Here is a 17,882-nt window from a genome sequence, read left to right as displayed (position 1 = left end):
TTCTGTTAAGTGAACCTTATCGCCACCTATCTCAGCTGCTCTACACGGGCCCCTCTCTCTCGTTCACCATGCTCATCCACACGCTTTCCACGATGGTCACCAACTGCGACACTACAAGATAGACACGGCCCCCAGCGCCACGGCGGCAGCAAGCCCCATCCAAACCTTCCCAGCAGCCACACGCTCACCCATCGACGTAGATGAAGCAGTTGGAGACGCCGCAGCCGCCGATGTTGACGCAGCTTTCTGCGCGCTATCCGCTTGTTTCTCTTCCGCGAGCTGAGCGCACTGGTCAACGAGCGTAGTATTTGACTGCATGCTCTGCAGCTTCGATGCCGCCGCAGCGATCTTATCCTCGATCTTGGTGTCATTTTTGGCTTTGTCGAGGAACTCCTGCTTGAGTGTGGCGTTGGTGGCGGCGTCGGCGAATTTCTGGAGGTGTTTCATCTTATGCGGTGGTCGTGTTAGCAGATGGATGGGAAGTACGGTTACGGATGTTGTTTTTTCTGCACTTACCTCTTTGCAGGAACTCTTCAGCTCGTCATGCGCGTTGACGATCTGGCATGTCGCGACGAGCGTGGTGTTGGCCGACATTGCCTTGAGCTGGGCGGCGGCGCCATCCAGTTTGGCCTTGGCCTTGGCCTGGTCGTCGTGGTGGCTGAGAAACTTGTCGGCCTCCGTCTGGTTTGCTGCAATTTCGGAGAGGACCGCCAGTTTGGCCATTTGGTGGCAGGCGTGGACCGTCGCGTTGAATGCGTGGTCAGTGCTATTGGAATGATCGTGGTGGTCCTTTGCCGCGCACCCTAGAGCAAGCACTCCGACGAGTAGAGTATAGATGGAGTGGAAGTGCATGGTTGATTGCTAATTGTAGCGTTTGAGAATAAAGTGTATGCGTGTGTATGGAGCCTGCCACAAATTTGGGGAATTGAAGAGCCAATGACGTGCCTGCACGACAAAAGCTAAGAAATTAGAAAGTATATGTTGATAGCCAAGTACTCTTGGCGTGCACGTTTGGAATTTATACAGCAATTGAAGTACAGGGCTCTTCAGCCCACGGTTAGTAAATGTATCACTTGTGAGACTGAGCGTCGTAGACTCACTAGGCCAAATCGCCGTAAAAACACACAATGAGACTCATCTGGCGCTCCAAACCGCCAGAGAAAGCCTATGGCTCCCCAATGGCGGCTGCCGGCCGTTCAAGGGGCGTGGTTTACTTGACGGGGATGAAACCATGAGCCGGACGACATTGCCAAGAATGTGTAAAAGACGCCGAGTCAAACTGTTTCATAGCGGTCGGGCCGCGAATTCTTAACTCGTCGGTATGACGCTATCCATGGTTGGCTGGTGCAGCTTACCTGAAACGCGTTTTGCGGCTGGTATGGTGTCAGACCGCCAAGACCCAACCACCGTAATATGCAAATTAACAATCATCGAGGTCTGAGAGAAGCCTGGGGCTAAAGCAAAACAGTCCCCGCATGCTTCATCAGCAGCCTTTTCCCAGTAACAAGAAGCATCACGATGTAACAGAGGCGTAGTATATCCGACACTGACTTGCTGCGGAGAGATGTTCCTGCTCCGGTTTTGACTCGTTGAGCAGGATAGATCTGAAGCACTCATAACGGTTTCAGTGTGTTTTAAGATGGTGCTTCTACGACTAGGAAAATTCGCGACTCTCGAGTACTATTCGTGTTAATAAAGAGGCGGGAGTTGAAAGGTTAGCGCCATTTACAGCTATCTTAAATGATCTGAGGTCTCAATAATTGGCAGATGAATACACTACTACCGGCCGTGGCGAGGGATGAGAAGGAGGAGAAGACTAGAGGAGGAGGGTAGTTCTTGTCGTATACGTAATTGTTCGTGTTTTGCAGGGGCGCGGAAAATGCAGCGCGGAACTGAACATTCTGCCAAAAGCCCTATGTGCAGGTGGTGTTGGGAGTGTTGAACAAGGCCAAGGGCAAGATGTGGTTTCGCAAACCTGTAGATCTGTATCGTTGGACGAGCAAAGGGAAAACGGACAACGTGGACAGCTCAATCATTTATGCTCCTCTGCACTTGCAAAATCATGGTACTCTGCATTTGAAAGATCTACCGCCCCAACCCATAGCTTTTATCCGTCTTAACAGTCTCATTTTGTCGTTTCATCTGCTCCTCCAATAATATATTCGATCAAAGCACTTCATCCTTGTACATGCACAAGCATTGGCACTGTGACGCTCTGTTCTGCCACAGCGGATGCCGAAAAAAGACTGCGTGACTACCAGAGTTCGCAATCCGGCTTCTGGACGGGGCAGTTGTACGCCTCCTTGAAAGCGCGTGAGTTGGCCACCGATCCAATGATGCGGTAGATGTTGGGCGCATGCGGGTCTGTGTAGACACGCTGCACTGCTGCCTCGCGGCGGATGTTCTGGCACCATGTGGTCCCAAACGACAAGAAAAACAGCTTCTCCGGCGTCGAAATGATCTTGGGCAGGTCCGGCAGCAGCTGGTTCGGGGCGGCAGCGTTACGCTTGGTCCACGCGGCGTAGGCGGCCGACACGCCGCCTGAGTCGGCAATGTTCTCGCCGAGCGTCAGCTTGCCGTTGACGTGGACCGTCTCGCCGTCTTCAAGCCCTGGGATCGTGTACGACGAGTACTGGTCAACAAAGCACTTGGTGCGGTTGTCAAAGTTGGCACGCGTGCTGTTGTCCCACCAGTCCCGGTATGCGCCGTTCTCGTCGTACTGGCTGCCCGAGTTGTCGAAGCCATGCGTTAACTCGTGGCCCGCGACGACGCTGTTTGGACATTCGGTCAGTTCGACAACTTCGCAAGTAGGTGGGAAGTAGAGTCACTCACCCAAACGAGCCGTAAGAAATGTATTCAGGGACGTCGCTGTTGAAGAAGGGGTTCTGCATGATGCCGGCGGGAAAGACGATTTCGTTGCCAGTGGGGCTGTAGTAAGCATTGACGGTCGGCGTCGTCATCTCCCACTTCAACTTGTCGTCAGGCTTTAGCAAGGCGTTCCATGATCGGTTTTGGCCGAACTCGTTGAACACGAGGCCGTTGTCAAAAAAGTCGCCGCTGATAGATACGTTGGTGTAGTAGTTCCTGACATCCAGCGGGTCCAGCACGCTGGGCGAGGCTGTGGGGTATCCGACCTTCTTGACAATGTTTGCGACTGCGTCCAGGTGTCAACTTCTGGAATGTGGTATAAGAGATTGTGTCCAGCACACGTACCTTTCTTTTTGGCCTTCTCCTGAACATCCTTTGACATCCACGCGTAGGTACTCAATCTTTCGGTGTAGATAGCCTTGATGTCGTCAACGATTTTCTCGCCGAACTTCTTGGCCTCCGGAGAGAATCTACGCTCAATAAAGAAGCCGCTTTCAATCCAGCCCAGATTGCTGTCAACTTCGTTCAGGCATGTTCTCCACCTCTCAGGCTCGGCATCCTCAGGACGGCCAGAAAGCTGGTTTTCGAGGATCCTGATGGGCTTGTTGTAGTCACTATGTAGTCGACCCGCCCACGAGTTAATAAGAGACCACTGGAAGTAGCCTTTGAGGGCGTCCGAGCTCGTGTTGCTGAGAATGTCGGAGAGCTGCGGGAAATAGTCTGGCGTCGATACGATCACCTGGTCCGGCTTGAATCCTTTCGGGATGAAGGCATTGAGCAGCTTTGAGAATGAGATCTGCGAAACCAACTCGTCTACCTCGGAGAAAGGCTTAGGATTGTAGTTGTACTTGGATCCAGTGAGTAAAGAGCAGGTGTGGTACAAGGCTGGAAAGTACTGACCGTCACGTCGTTCTCCTGGTCAGGGTCAGGCTGTGCATGTGCAAGCTTCCCCTCTAGGTCGACAATCTTGGACGCGAGATCTTCGTAGGTGGCTGAGTTGCTATCCTCGTTGACGATGGCAAACATGTCTGCAATGGTCTTGGTGTAGTTGGCAACTATTTGGGACCTGTTGTAGTACTCTTTGGACGGCAGCCCGTAGACTCCGCCACCCACAAAGATTGTCACAACTTGTGGGGTCTTGTCGTCGGCCTGTAAAGTATTAACTCATGTCACATGCAACGTGCATGACTCGGAAGCTTACGCCAGTTCCACTGCTTACGAGGGCATCCACGCCATACTTCTGAAGCCAGATGAGGGTGTTGGTGATGCTGTCATCAGATCCGTACTGCTGCGAACTGGGTAACTCGTTCAGCAGGGTTTGCAAAGGCTTGACACCGGCTTTCTTAATGGTGTCTTGGTCCATGCAAACGTTGAATGCGGCCTGCATCTTCTCGAAGTTCTCACGGTGGGCTGTCTCGTTGGCACCCGAGTACGAGCTGTTGTCCGGGTACGGATTTTCGAGGAGAGTCCGTAAAATTTCGGTATTCTCATCATTAAGGACGGAGAAGGTGTTGACGCCTGTAACCCCAGTCAGGCAGCTGCATGAGTGTCGTTAATGTGTGGATACTTACCACTCTGGTCAGGCCTGTAAGTGTGAGTCTCTTCCCATCCTCCGCAGACGAATTGGGCAAAGTCAGAGCAAGGGTCAATGTCAGTGTAGTTTTTGGCGAGGTTCTGATTAATCGACTTCGCGAAGTCCTTGCAAGCCTGGGTGGTGCAGAAGTCATCATCCCGAGGCTCAACTGGGGGAGTTGAGTCGACGGCGCTAATTGGTATCTGGGACATAGAACGCCGAGCAAGATGATTCGGGCGGGGATGCTGGGCGGAGTCTACTCTATCCGTATTAGAGGTGTACCACAAGCTGAAAAGATATCCATCCGGTTTTCCCGATATAGCAACTCCGCAGACGAAATTGCATCAAGACGGGAAGCATCCGTGCGGACACACATACGCGTGCCAATCATTGATGCCTCATCTCCAGATCGATGACGACACGGCTCATCTCTTGGTGCTCGCAGCAATTGGCTCTCAGAACCGGGCGGGCATGGGTCCACTAACCAGAAGTCTTCCAGCTGAGGGATATAAGCATCAGAAAGGCCACGACACACATCAGCATCGTCCGCGGGCGCACGATGTGGGCCGGAGAGGACCGAGGGGCGGACGCGCGAAGGACACTGTCCCCATTGAACGATTTCAGCGTCATCTCGCGGCGGTTGGAAAAAGCCATGGCGGATGGCAAAGGATCAGGACGGGCGCGATGAGAAGCGCAGGCCTGGATTGCAGCGGGGGCAAAGCGAGAACAGCTGCTCTTTATGCGCGCTTTGCTGGAAAGACTAGCATTGATGTGGCAAGCGCGTCTCCGCAGTTTCCAAACGCACGGGTTTTAAGCTCCAGTTCTCCCAGCCTCCGCGCATCCGTTTCACCTTTCTCCCCGCATCCCCGCCACCACTTTTTGATTTTTATTGTCTAAGACATACATATACTCAAATCCACCCTGCCCTTCAAACATACTGTGCAGGGGTCTTTCTACTTTAGGTTTAATCCACCCACGGTCTTACCGCCTTCTCGCCTCACCAAAATTCTGCCGCTCATTGCTCTCACATACGTACCGTCAATGCTGGTGATCGGCATTACTTTCGATAAAAAAGACTAAGAAGACGGGGAAAGTATCTCAACAGAAAATGGAAAGGATCTATATGCAGTGCTGTTTTTCCGGATCTGCTACCTATACCAAGAAGACTTTTCAAGAGGCACGGCTGCTTCCGGCCATCAGAGCGACTGCAGGCATGCAAGGCAAGGCAAGCAAGTCAACGCAACGCAACACGAGACAAGGACTCGCCCCCAACGATCCTCCCTCTGAATCGCAATGTCAATTCGCGCGCATTTCACGATCATCACCAATTGCAACATAAGAAATAACTCTCCCCTCAACGCCAGCTCGGGTTCAGTTGTTCGACAGATTATGATTGGCTCATCTTCGCCACTGCTGCTTTTACCGCCTCCGCCGTCTCATCCGGCAAAATTCCCGCCTGAACACAGTTGTTCAACCTGCTTTTCCAGAAACCCCACCTCTCCAACGTGAATCCTGCACCGCCCTTCCAGAGGCCCTTCTGAGCATGCAGGCACTTAGCTCCACGATCTGACTCCTCCCCCTCAGTTGTCCGCAGAGACGGAGCATGCAAGATCCACTGTGCCACAACTGCCACATCCAACCCCAGCTCGCCGCCATAGCTCTCCGATTCAGCCTCAAGGACCTTGGCTACATCACACCATGCCAACGCCTTCATCTGAAACCGCTGTCTGAATGCTGACTCCAACAGACACGCCGACCAGACGATGAAGTTGGCGAGGCGCTCCCTCGTGTCGGACACAATCGGCGCTGGCTCCTTCTTCCAGCCACCGCCGCGCCACGCCCACAGCAGATCCAGACGATCCCGGTAATTTCCGCCAAAGCTCATCATCCACGCCTCGAGTCCGGCGTCGTCCGGTCTATGGGTATCGCGTTCCGTTTGCAGCGCGAGCACGAGGTCGATGATGGCGCCGTGGTGTTGTGGCAGCTCTTCGGCGGCGTCGAAGATAAGCTGCCACAGGCGCCAGTCTGTGTCATCGTGGTGCTTGAGGTTGCTGGATGCGAGCTGCTCGGCTGCTGCAGAGCTTGATCTGGCCCCGGTGAAGAGTTCGTGGATGGGTCTGGCGTGGGAAGGGAGCGCTCCGAATCGAACGGCGCATTTGGCCTCGAACCAAGCTTTCGACATAGAGGCAAACGTATAATAATAGAGAAGTGCGATTGATGAGAACGTGGTAAATTCACAGGATTTGGATGCTCACATTTAGGCAGCTACCGGGGCGCATGACGTCGATGCTTCGCCGCACGCCGATCAGTGTTTGGGTGTGGGGGCCAACGGCAGTGCAGTCTTGATCCAAAGTCGGACGGCTGGGCCTCTTCCAGCACTTATTGTCTACATTTTCAAGTACACTCAACACTTCAAAGGGTTTAATGTTACAAAAATCCCTCGGGTCACTCGCGGGTATACTCCACAACAACACTTATGCCGCACAACGAGGGAACTTTCGGTCTGATATGTGGATCAGCTCTCTCATGTCGTTGAAGTTGGGTTTAAAGTGGGCGCGGCTGTGGCGCCGTAGGATTTCCTAGGTCTAATCCTTCTCGTAGATTCGGAAATAAATCAGCACTTAGTATATCATGAAGCTCGCATCTGGGAAAGGCTTTGCGTATCGAGTCGGGCATGCGTGACGTTAGATCCCGTTTGAGCTATTGACATTGGGAAGGTGTTACAGCGAGGCTGAGAGCAAGGCAGAGCGACTTCAAGAATTGGGGGCCGTGAATCAGATAGTGGCCCAATAAGCATAGGTTTTCCGATCCCTGTCACTGCATCGATGCCTGATTCGGTAGAGCTCTTGACCCTACGCCCCAATAATATAGAAAGGCAACGCCCCTGCAGCAAGGCTGAAAACGCCAAGCCGAGTTTGGGCCAATGCGGCGACGTACTAATAGACGGCTGCAGCCTCGTCAGGTAGCACAACATAGCTCATCTGCCTATTGCACTCCCAACAGCGCGCTATGGGAGCTGAAAACACGCTTTGGGCCATACTGGCCATACTCTCTCCTGTAGTTGCGGCCCCGATGGCTGCGCAGGACGACGATGGCGCAACGACGGCCGGCCCCCAACTGAAGATCGCCTCCGGAACGGGCCGCGTAGCCTTGCTCTGGACGTCGATATCGCTCGCCGTCTTCACGTCGCTGGTCCAAGGCCTGATCACGACCGTCATCCAGATCTCCGAGGACCAAGGGCTCTGGACATTCCGGTGAGGCTTCAAGCTGCGGACAAGCTCGTGCGGTGCTGACAGCTGCGGCCAAGGTTCCGGCTTGCGCGCTACGAACATATATGGTGGACGGTCGTGTCGTCGGTGCTCAGCGTCTCGTTCGTGCTGATCATCCTCACGTTTCTGGCCGGCAACACGCAGGACTCGCTCGGGGTGCTCGCCCTGTCGACGGCCACGACCATCGCCATCGTGCGGTACGCCGTGCCCGCCTGGCGCAACCGGGCCTTTATCGAGAACCGGTGGCGCGCGTGGACCGGCCCGAGCCGCACGTCCATCAAAGCCAGCTCCCGCGCCCTCTGCGGCGATGCGGCCCAATGGAAGCGCCTATCCCAGGCGCTCCCCGAACGTAAGATCGTCTCGGCGCCGTCCGACGACTGGGGCTTGTCACTGTTCCCGCCGCCCGGCCTGTGGGAGGACCCCACCGCCCTCCTCGACAAGTTCGCCGACCAAGACGCGGCCAAGTACGCCGCGCCCGACGCGCACGCCCGCTGCGTCTACGACGACGGCACCACCACCGGCAACGTCTCGCTCCAATGGGGCGAAGCGCAGGGCTTCCGGCGGCGCGTGTCGCGGGCCATCCACGCCATGCCGAAAGGGCTGCTCGCGTCGCGGCCGCTCACCGTCGACGAGTACAACGGCGAAGGGCTGACGCTCGCCCTCGGCATCCTGGGCCGCAACAAGGGGCTGCGGCCGCACACGCTCGTCTTCGACGCCTCGGACGCGTGGAAGACACGCCGCGGCATCGGTCGCACCCAGCCGCACACGCGCGTCCAGCACGCGCTCGAGAGCGGGTCGGCCTGGGCCCCGCGCCCGAGCAAGGTCATGCGGAGCTACTACGCCCACGCCGTCGACGGCCAGTTCGGAACCCTCCCCGACGCCTTCCGCGACGCCGCCACCGAGCTGGCCCTCGTGCTGCTCGACGTCCCGCCGCGCCCGCTGCGCGTCTGGCTGGAGCGCGGGCTCGAGCAGCAGGACCTGGACGTGAACCTGTGCATGTCGGGGCGCAGCAGCAGCAGCAGGGCGGCGGCGACCAACGAGCAGCTCAACCAACTGTACCGCGCCAGCTACGCCAGCATGGTCGTGTCGCTGAACTACCTGTTGCTGCAACCCCCTGCGGCCACCACCGCCGACGCCGACGCCGACACCAAGCAGCAGAGCCCGCACCACCAGCACCAGCACCTCCTCCTACACCCCGTCCGCCCCGACCTGACGTGCTTCGCGCTGCTGCACCTGGCCGAGCAGAGCGTGCGCCTGGACGAGAAGGCCGGCGAGTGGGTGGCCGGGCCGGGCGCCCCCATGCCTGCTTGGTGGGGCGACGCCTGGGTGCACGCCCGCCTGCGCCGCGAGCAGGCGTGCTTGAAGCCCGGCTGGAAGGACCCCGCCGCGTGGTTGTTGGGGTTGAAGAGTTTCCCGCCCGAGTTGGATGCACTAGAGTGTCAGCCGGCGGCGTGGCCGAGGGTTGTGTATGAGCCTGAGAGGGGGTTCATAGAGTAAAAGGTGTTTCTAGTAACATATAGAATTGCTACTCTGAGTTGACTGTAAATGAAAGCTGTGAAGAGAGTGTGTCAGAACCGAGACATTTTTGCCGATGACGTGAACACCCAGATTGAAGTTCAGATGGTTGCAGTCCAAAAGTGTCTGCAACAACATCACTTGGCTGTCCTTGTCAGGAATGACGTTGAGGCAGTACGAGTGTGGCAGCTGACGACGCTTGGGAATTCGATGAAGCTAAGTGGAAGGAGCCTATCGTTATAAAAACCTAGGCCCGACGAGGTAATTTCGAGAATACTCTAAAGGTAAGCGAAGCCATGCGAAGGCTTTAAAAAAAAAAGTACTATGTAATCTTCGACGTGCTCGCGTCCTGCTTTTTCTCTCCTTTTTCTCTGGAAAAACAAAAAGGATCTACACAATCGTATAGCTGTAGGGCGATAGAGCTGGTGCGAAATCCTTCCAGATGTAGGAATCGTTCTGGCCTGCATTCCACCTGATGTAGGTCCTCCTGAGCTGCTTGTCTAAGCGGTTCGTCTAGTTCGTCTAGTATACAATTGGCTGCCTCATCCGTGTCATACCTGCCTTCCGCAAGCGATCACGCAGATCATCTCTTCCAACACGGCTATTGCAATTTGTAATCCTGAGCGCAACATTAAATAGTCTGGTAGGTGTGGTATTGAGCTAACCAAAGAGATGCACTAAATACGCCCACGGCTGAAATAACACACCGCAACTGCAGAGGACACGTCGCCTTGAGTCATCACGTTTGCGAGTCCGCCTAACATGACTTCCATTTCACCATCCATTCTCACTCTTACCCCGATATTTTTTGCACTTGGTCTCCATGGACCGTTGTTCCATTACTGAGGTGAAGCGTGCCGCCTTCGTGGACAGTAATTACTGTAACTGTCTGCCCATATGCGATAACTACGTCACCGACTTGGAACAACTGATTATATTAGTCAAGTCAATTAAACAGATGGAGTACATTCATACCATTTTTACTGGGACTATTTGCTGTAGAGAGTTGGGATAGTGTCGAAAGCGCTGTGGCGATTACACAGGTGAAGAACTTTCACATGTAAGTGATTTCTCTCCCGGCCATTTGATCTTCGAGTGCGCTTACCGTCTTTCAACTGATTTGAGGCGCTTTCTGGGTTGCTGTCTCAGAAGACTGGACGGTGGCAGTATTGCTGGTCTTATACCTGTCCTGGTCCGTGGAGGAAGCAGGAAAGGACTACTGAGGGTGACGTGGTGCTGGCGGTCAAGACCAGCAATCGCAGGGCTCCAGTTGATATTGCCCGGTACGTGAGGCTGTCGGTCCCAGGGAGGCTTAGTGCTTATAGCATAGTAACAGATCAGAGTTATGATCTTCCGTCGTTGCGCACTCAATAGCCAACTGAAATGATTACCAAGGCTGTGGAATATTCGTGGTGGTTAGCGATGGCACAATGGGTCCAACCACGTAGCAACACATGTAAAACATGCTGGATCTCTTCATTCAACGGAGCTTCCGGTAGCTGAGGTGTGGTTACGTGTCATTTAGGGAATGGGCAGCCTACTGATCCTCAGCCTGGTGACCCTTGTCAGGCAAACGGGTGCCAAGAAATATCGCATTTACGTGACATTTAGTCATCTACATACATATTCATGTCGCAAGGCTATCAAAAATGTTCTCATACTATTCCATTCCCTCGGTGTGGCTATACGTTCGAAAATTTGATCAGCACCTGTTGAATGCGAGAAGATTTATTAGAACGAACAATGTCGTGAGGTGGAAGGCTGCAAGTCCTATCATCTGTCATGTTATAATAAAATCATATTCCAACATGGCGTTCAGCCTTGTGTGTTTGCGGGATTAAATGAGCGAGGCGGGAGGCACAAGGCTGAGTTTACCGGGACGAACGGCACAGCCGCACTCACCAAGCAATCAGCCCCGCACCACTGCTTATCTCCCGGGACTACCAAGGCTGAGGCAAAGCTGTGCAATTGACAGAGTACAGCCTAGTTGATGCGATGGCGACGATTTCAGCAGCAACTGGAGACCGTGCCCACATGCGGCAGCCGAATGATATGGCAAGACCGGGGTAGTACGACTGTGAATTGCCCCGTTCCGTCGCCTACTAGCACATTAATTCTTGTTGGGATGATGTTTGCCAAGGCCAGCACGCATGCGGTCTGGTGCTCTGCCTGCAAGGCTATTATGGACGGCACTCAGTTGCTGGTTTGAGCTTAGACTTTCGATTTTTCTCCCTCCTTCTCCTTGAAAAGCAACGCATGGCCTGCTTGGTCTTGCAGCCCGCGCAAATGAATGAGCTATCTAGCCATCCTTCCGATGCAAGTATGCCGCCTGCGCTATGCTTCATGTAGGTGGTCTTGGCTTGCACGTTAAAATCCCTCTAGCATGTGATAGGTTGTCCCGTGGCTTTTACAGCCACCATCCGCAAGCGATGACGTAGACGATCTGGCCCCTAACTCAGTAACCGTGACTAAAATAGAACATAGAAGTTTTAGATAGAGTATGTCTCTACTATTATTAAAACTACTACGGTTATAGCATATTCTTTTTTCTTAAAGAAAAAAAATAGTAAACTAATAATTTTCTTATTTTTACAAAAGCCGAAAATTGAATACTAATCAGCAATCTTATTTTTATTATAGATAGCTACGTAGCAGACTGGTAAGCAGTATACAAGCACAATTAGCCTAATCAGAGCCAATAGGCTTTTGAAAAGCGGCCGGCCATGTGTCGTACCAATCGTCGACATTCGGGGGATCTTGGTAAGTGCCACCGCAATCAGCGCTGTTGATCCACCCGATATTCCACGTGGACATGGAGTTGACCTCGTCGTAAGTCTCCTGAGCGCGGTCGATGATCTCACGGTTGTTGCCGAAGCTGTGGCCGTCTGGCAGCTGGCTGCGGTCGGGAAACAGGTCCGGGTCCCTGTTTTCCTTCCACACCTTCAGTGTCCACTCGGTGATGACGTTCTTAGCCTTGTTCTCAGCATCTTGGAAGTGCGTGTCCACCAGCCATTCCCACCAGAAATCTGATAGTGGTTTGTTGAGATCCAGGTTGTAGTCCATGGTGACGTAGTCCTTGCCCCTGACCTGGAGGTGCCGGATTTTCTGATTGATGTAGGTTTTGTTGATCCAATCGAGCCGATGCGCGTAGCGGCAGGCGGAGCGCACGAGACGCTGCTGGATTGAGGGCTCCGACATGTACTTGTACAGCATGATGATCTCGCGGACGAAGTCGAGGATGTCGCCCCAGTGGTGGGGGCGCTTCTTCTCTTCCTTCTTCCACTCCTTCTCGATCTCTATCTTCTCCTCCTCAGTGGCGCCGTCTGGGTAGCTGATAGGGTCTGGCATCTCCGAGTCGTCCGGGGGGTCCTTTTGCCAGTCCTTGAGGTTGCCCTGATCGGAGAAGGCCGTGCCGGGAGAGAACGCTTGGGCTTTGAGCTGGTTGACGTAGAAATCGACCAGCACCAGCTCGCTCCATCCCCAGTTCTTCGCTCCCGGCAGCACGGAGCCGAGCAGCGTGTTAGCCTTCTCGGCACTCTTCGCGTCCATCTTGTCCCACCAGATTGCCCAGTACTCGCACCAGCTAATCTGCACGGGATCTCCGTTGTCGTCCACCTTGCCGCGCGGGTCGTCGTAAAGCTTGCGAGTCGGGTTTTGGCGAAACCTGTCACAGTTCGAGAACTTCTCGGCGAGGTGGTTTCCGAAGTGCTTGAACGTCTGCGTCTCGAGGATGTGCTCGACCTGCAGCGACGCCTGGTTCGTCCCCTCGACGCGCGTGACCTCGTCAGGGGTTGGGGTGTCAATCTGCCCGAACTCGAAGTCGCACGAGTCTGGGTTCTTGGGCGCGAACGTGGGCACCTTCGGCCAGGTTTGCAGCCACGGCGTCGTGCCCATGTGCGTCGGCAGGATCAACTTCATCTCTTTCGGCCCATTCAGCCCCGGTACGCCGTCAGTCCCGCAAAAATACTTGTTGCCGTCGCGCTTGACCAGCACGCCCCGCTTTCGCAGCGCGTAGTCGTCTGGGTTCTCCAGCTCGTCGACAAACGTGTGCCTGCCCCGACACTTGCCTTGGCCGCCGTTGCTGCGCGGACAGTAGATGTTCTCACCATTGGGATCGGGGAAGACAGAACCAGCGCCCTCATCAGCAAGGAAGGCTCTACGCTGTAGCTCGGTAGAGACAAAGTGCGGTGTAGAAGAGCTGTCCATGTCCAGCTCCAGTCCCGTGGAGGAGACCATCTCTATTCCACGCTTACCCGGCGAGATGCCGCCTCCATAAGGAATGCAGACGTCGTCTAGCACTGTGCCGTATTTGTTGACCAGATCGTAGGACCCGTCAAGCCACTTGGGAAAAACTGCGGCGCCACTGACGTTCAACTTGCCAGCAAAACCCGCATCGACACCAATGCGGAAACCCTTGCAGTCCGTGCCCACGGTGGCGCTCATCTTGAACTTGACGTCGCCGCGGAAGGCGGCCTCGACCTTGGTAATGGACGACCGTTTGCCGTAATCGATTTCGGTAGTAATACCAAGCACGGGCACGACGGAGATAGTCACCGCGCCCCCGACGTCGACGCTGAGCTTGCCTGGGCTGTTGAGGTTGGAATGCCTCGTCGAGATGTTCCAGCCGGTGATCGGCGTCGTCGGCACCGTCTCGAGCTCTTCGGGGAACATGTAGTGGAACATGGGCGTTGCCACTGTCACGTCTACGACGCCCTGGAGCGAGACTATTGCCTCGGCTTGGATCTGCGCGCGCACGTCCAGGTACGGGTTGATCTTCAGGATGCCCTTGATGTTGTAGTTGGAGCCGAATGTCGACAGGCTGCTGCCATCCAGCGACGTCAGGGGCGTCTGCATGCGGGCCCGCGCCTCGGCGGAGAGGCCGGCGGTGATGTGGACTTTGAAGTCTGACTGCCGCATGAAAGCAAAGGCCTGCGCGAACTGGAAGTTGTTCAGCGTGCCGACGATGGTCTGGCCGAAGTCCATGGTGGTTGTGAGGTCTCCTTCAGCATCCATTGTCAGCCAAGCCGCCAGGTTGTCTGAGCAGACCCTGGTCGTTCGGTATAGGTTCTGCTTGAAAGAGTACTCCTTCAGAGTCCCGACATCTTTTCTGGTGAGGAGTTGCAGGAACCGCTTGCGCCAGCTGTCAGGCTCGTTTTCTTTTACCCACCGCTGTCATGCTGTTAGCTTGTAAAGTTCTTTAGAAAAGATGCTTCCTCTCACCTTGTCCATCTCCCGCCAGTTGTGCTGGTTCCGCTTCTTGACCGGCGAATCATTGTCAGCAGCCACGATCTCGTCCCAGTAGCCCGGATGATTGGAGACGTCGGCGCGGAAGTGCACAGTTCCGGCTGCCCGCCGCAGGTTCTTAAAGTTGTAATCGTAGCGGAACTCGTAGACCTTTCCGTGTGGCTCGCCAGTTGACCTCTTCCGCAGCTCCTGTGGCATTGAAGTAGTGTTATCGGTCTCCTTGAAGCTGACTGCTCGCACATACTTATCCGGACCGCAGCCATCTGGCAGCCGAACGATAGTACCCTTGACACCTCCCTTGGTGATGTCTTCGCAGTTGCTACTCTCGCCGTGGTTCATACACACGGCGTTGAGCCGCTGGACCGAGTAGTCATCTCCATCTGGGTTGGGGCAATTGTAGAGTTCCAAGTGCGAACCGTCGCGCTTGTCGAAGGTCTGGACGTCTTCTTCGTCACCGACAATCACGATCCAGGCGAAACTCTCCTCATTAGGATCCTGCTTGACGGGGTCATGGTGGGGCTTCTGGTACGGGCTGTAGCCGATGGCTTCATCGAATATAGGCGTCCTGTTCAGGGGGAAGTTGTCAGCATTCCGCCGCTGACAGAACTAATAGCAGGACCAACTCACCAAGAATCATCGAAGGTGTCTGCATCCGGGAACAGGTTCTCCAGGGCAACAGGGAGGAACTCGCTACCGTCCGCAGGAGGATCACAGCAGAAGACGGCCTTGCGGCCGAGCGAGCAGCCATTCTTGCCATCACCCGGTCCGCCGTGGCTCGCCGAGGTACTCGCAACCATGACCTGGCCCACAGGGCAGCGGTTGCCGTCACAGGCACCATCCTTTCCGTGCCAGGCGCAGTTCTCGAACTCCGGCTTCTCAGGGCAGCACAGCGGCTCGACCTTCTTAATGATGACGCCGGGCCCACCAGCACCGCCGCCAGCAGGAATGCCGAAAGTCACGGTGGTCAGGTTCTGCGGCCGGGAAGCGTCGGAGCACTTGCCCGTGACGTCGAACTTGCACTGCTTGATCTGCTCCTGGCCGACGGTCGTAGGGCAGCACCAGCTCTTGCGGCCGCCAAAGTAGCAGCCCGACGCGCCACCGTAGTCGTCGATGAGCATGGTCACTTCTGTGTCTTCTTTGCAGTGGCCGTCTCTGCAGAACGGGCCGCTGCCGCGCCAGTTGCAGGTCTTTGGGTCGGGGGCAGTCAGGGCGGGGCAGCAGACTGTTTGTTCGATGTCAGCATCAGGGGTGACTTGGAGAAGGGAGAGACTTACATGCGCGCTGGTCGTGCTTGCTGCCGCTGCATCCCTTGTTGCTCTCGTCGAGGTTCGTATGGACCATGGTGGTTTCGTCGGACTCGCACTTGCCGCCGCATTCGGTGATGTAGCATTTGCTAATGTCGAAGCGGTCCTCGACGTCGCTGAGCGCAGGCGACATCTCCAGGTCCTTGCCGGTGACGGCACGTAGTGCGTCGAGGTTGTCGTCGTCCTGGTCAATGGCCCAGATAAACAGGCCGGCAAGACCTCTCTTGTTGGCAAAGTCGATCTTGGCTTGGAACGAGCGCTTGTCGTCAAAAGAGACCCAGGAGTTGCCCTGATTTCTGCCGTAGGTAAAGTAGTTGACTGCCGCTTCCTCATCGTATGTGACGCCGCCGTAGATCGACACCTCTTTGATAATCTCTCGGATCTCTCTGTAGGACAGGATGCCAGCCTCCTGTGTGCACAATCCTCTGCCTGCGGGTCCTCCAAACTTGCACCCGGGCTTGGAACAGAGCGGTGTCTCGAGCTTAAAGGTGCGGCCGTAGAAGCCGAGCCCCAGGTTGATGATAGACGGGCTGATGTCGTTCCTCCAGAAAAGGTCTAGCGCCTCGTCTACCTCTGTGAGGTTGGTGTGCGGCCAGATATAGGATCCAATAGGCGTGCCACGGTCCCAAACTCCATGCAGGTCGTACTACTACGTCTTAGCTGAGAACTGTCCGAGGGTGACTCGTGCTACTTACCGACATTAGGTTGAACCAGTCGACCGACTTAGCCAATTCTGGAAGGTCAAACCATCTTAGGTACCAGTAGGAAGTGGGAAGAGTGATAGAAATCCCCAGCGGGCGAGGGCTACGGCCAAAAGACGACTTGATAATGCTTAGCATTTTGGGAAAGTTGTCTTTGTCTTCCTTTTTGCCGCCCCGATCATCGGCGCCGGGGTACTCCCAGTCGATGTCGACGCCATCGAAGCCGTATTTTCCGCCTGAAATGGGTTCGCGTAAGCAATTAATCAACAGGAGTCGTGGCGGATAGACTCACAAAAGGCGATGAGCTTGCCAGCAAATTCCCTGCTCTGAACTGTTGAAGCGGCAATATCCCCAAAGATGCTCTGGTAATCGCCTGCGTCATTAAAAGTCCATCCTCCAATGCTTACCCAGACCTTGATGCCTGGCTTGCGAAGCTTGATATCGGTCACCCGCGAGAACATCTCATCCCCATCTCCGGCATTATCCATAGGGACGATGTCGCCAGTGTGGGGATCAATGTAGGCAAACGCAAAGTTGACATGAGTGAGCCCGTCAACCGGAATCTGCTCAGGGGTCATGGCGCCGCAAGGCTCCTTGGAACTGGCCCACGACTCGTAGTAGCCGATGATGCGGTCACGCACGTCGCCTCCGCCGTTCGGCCGCTCGGGCGAGCCGCAGTTGGACTGGCAGTTGTTGCCGCAGAAATCGGCAGTCGTGCCGCAGAATCCGAACTCGGAGCAGCATACGTTGAGCGGGCAAGTAGTGCCAGGCACCTCGGCGTACTGGCCGCACTCTGCCTTGGCATCGCAGTGGGACTGGCATCCATCACCGCAGTACGTAGGCCCGTATCCGCAGACATTGCTGTGGCGTACTGTTAGCAATGTCCAATCACACTAGGTATCATGGGTAGTTGAAGCTATCGTCCGGACGTAAGTGTCGAATAAAGAATTTTACATTTACGTCCGGACGGTAACTTCAACTGCCCATATCGCACGGCACTTACCTCTCACCACAGCAGGCTTTGTTGGAGCAAGGCCTATCGGCAGAGCAGGTGTAATCTTCAGATGCCCGCCGGAACAGGCTGTTTGTGTGGTTCAACGGAAAGGAAATGGAGGAGTTGTCAGAGAAAGTCTCTGGTGAATGAATGTATGCGAGACATTGGGTGAGTGCAAGAAGGATGGGAAGGAGGCAACGCTGGATGCGCGCCATGGCAAGTGATGATCGAATGAGCGTACGAGTGTGAAGTTCTGAGCACACAGACGCAGCCCAGTGCTTTAAGCAAACCGGCTACAGCAACAACTCTGATCGAAGCCCAAAGAGGAAGGTTGCCATGAATTTTTATCGATGTCGAACTAACAAGCTTCTGAAATTACTCCGTCCTCTGTGGTGTGGAGCCTGTTCCTTCGGC

At 55.0% G+C, this 17,882-nt stretch overlaps 5 protein-coding genes across 5 annotated transcripts; 1 reads left to right on the top strand and 4 right to left on the bottom strand.

Moving 5' to 3' along the window:
• Nucleotides 1-111: 111 nt before the first annotated feature.
• LTHEOB_5336 (uncharacterized protein) lies at nucleotides 112-723 on the bottom strand (the record flags this gene model as incomplete). Its single annotated transcript, XM_035514470.1, has 2 exons — nucleotides 112-447; nucleotides 517-723. 2 exons carry the CDS (start codon nucleotides 721-723, stop codon nucleotides 112-114), a joined length of 543 nt encoding a protein of 180 aa, XP_035374204.1.
• Nucleotides 724-2,254: 1,531 nt separating this feature from the next.
• Nucleotides 2,255-4,653, bottom strand: LTHEOB_5335 (Endothelin-converting enzyme protein; the record flags this gene model as incomplete). Its single annotated transcript, XM_035514469.1, has 6 exons — nucleotides 2,255-2,771; nucleotides 2,833-3,154; nucleotides 3,214-3,715; nucleotides 3,769-4,017; nucleotides 4,070-4,386; nucleotides 4,440-4,653. The coding sequence occupies 6 exons, from the start codon at nucleotides 4,651-4,653 to the stop codon at nucleotides 2,255-2,257; spliced, it is 2,121 nt and encodes a 706-aa protein (XP_035374203.1).
• Nucleotides 4,654-5,828: 1,175 nt separating this feature from the next.
• On the bottom strand, nucleotides 5,829-6,623 carry LTHEOB_5334 (uncharacterized protein; the record flags this gene model as incomplete). The annotated part of the gene is made up of 1 exon (XM_035514468.1): nucleotides 5,829-6,623. One exon carries the CDS (start codon nucleotides 6,621-6,623, stop codon nucleotides 5,829-5,831), a length of 795 nt encoding a protein of 264 aa, XP_035374202.1.
• An 827-nt stretch (nucleotides 6,624-7,450) lies between these two features.
• LTHEOB_5333 (uncharacterized protein) lies at nucleotides 7,451-9,207 on the top strand (the record flags this gene model as incomplete). The annotated part of the gene is made up of 2 exons (XM_035514467.1): nucleotides 7,451-7,695; nucleotides 7,749-9,207. The coding sequence occupies 2 exons, from the start codon at nucleotides 7,451-7,453 to the stop codon at nucleotides 9,205-9,207; spliced, it is 1,704 nt and encodes a 567-aa protein (XP_035374201.1).
• A 2,703-nt stretch (nucleotides 9,208-11,910) lies between these two features.
• LTHEOB_5332 (Glycoside hydrolase family 18) lies at nucleotides 11,911-17,683 on the bottom strand (the record flags this gene model as incomplete). The annotated part of the gene is made up of 8 exons (XM_035514466.1): nucleotides 11,911-14,394; nucleotides 14,446-15,034; nucleotides 15,097-15,691; nucleotides 15,744-16,419; nucleotides 16,469-16,710; nucleotides 16,767-16,836; nucleotides 16,882-17,335; nucleotides 17,478-17,683. The coding sequence occupies 8 exons, from the start codon at nucleotides 17,681-17,683 to the stop codon at nucleotides 11,911-11,913; spliced, it is 5,316 nt and encodes a 1,771-aa protein (XP_035374200.1).
• Between the last annotated feature and the right edge of the window lie 199 nt (nucleotides 17,684-17,882).

This window comes from Lasiodiplodia theobromae, assembly GCF_012971845.1.
Source record: "Lasiodiplodia theobromae strain AM2As chromosome Unknown scaffold_14, whole genome shotgun sequence".
In the NCBI taxonomy this organism is placed as follows: Eukaryota; Fungi; Ascomycota; class Dothideomycetes; order Botryosphaeriales; family Botryosphaeriaceae; genus Lasiodiplodia; species Lasiodiplodia theobromae.
Note: the sequence above shows the minus strand (reverse complement) of the source record. Positions and strands in the feature narration are given on the sequence as shown.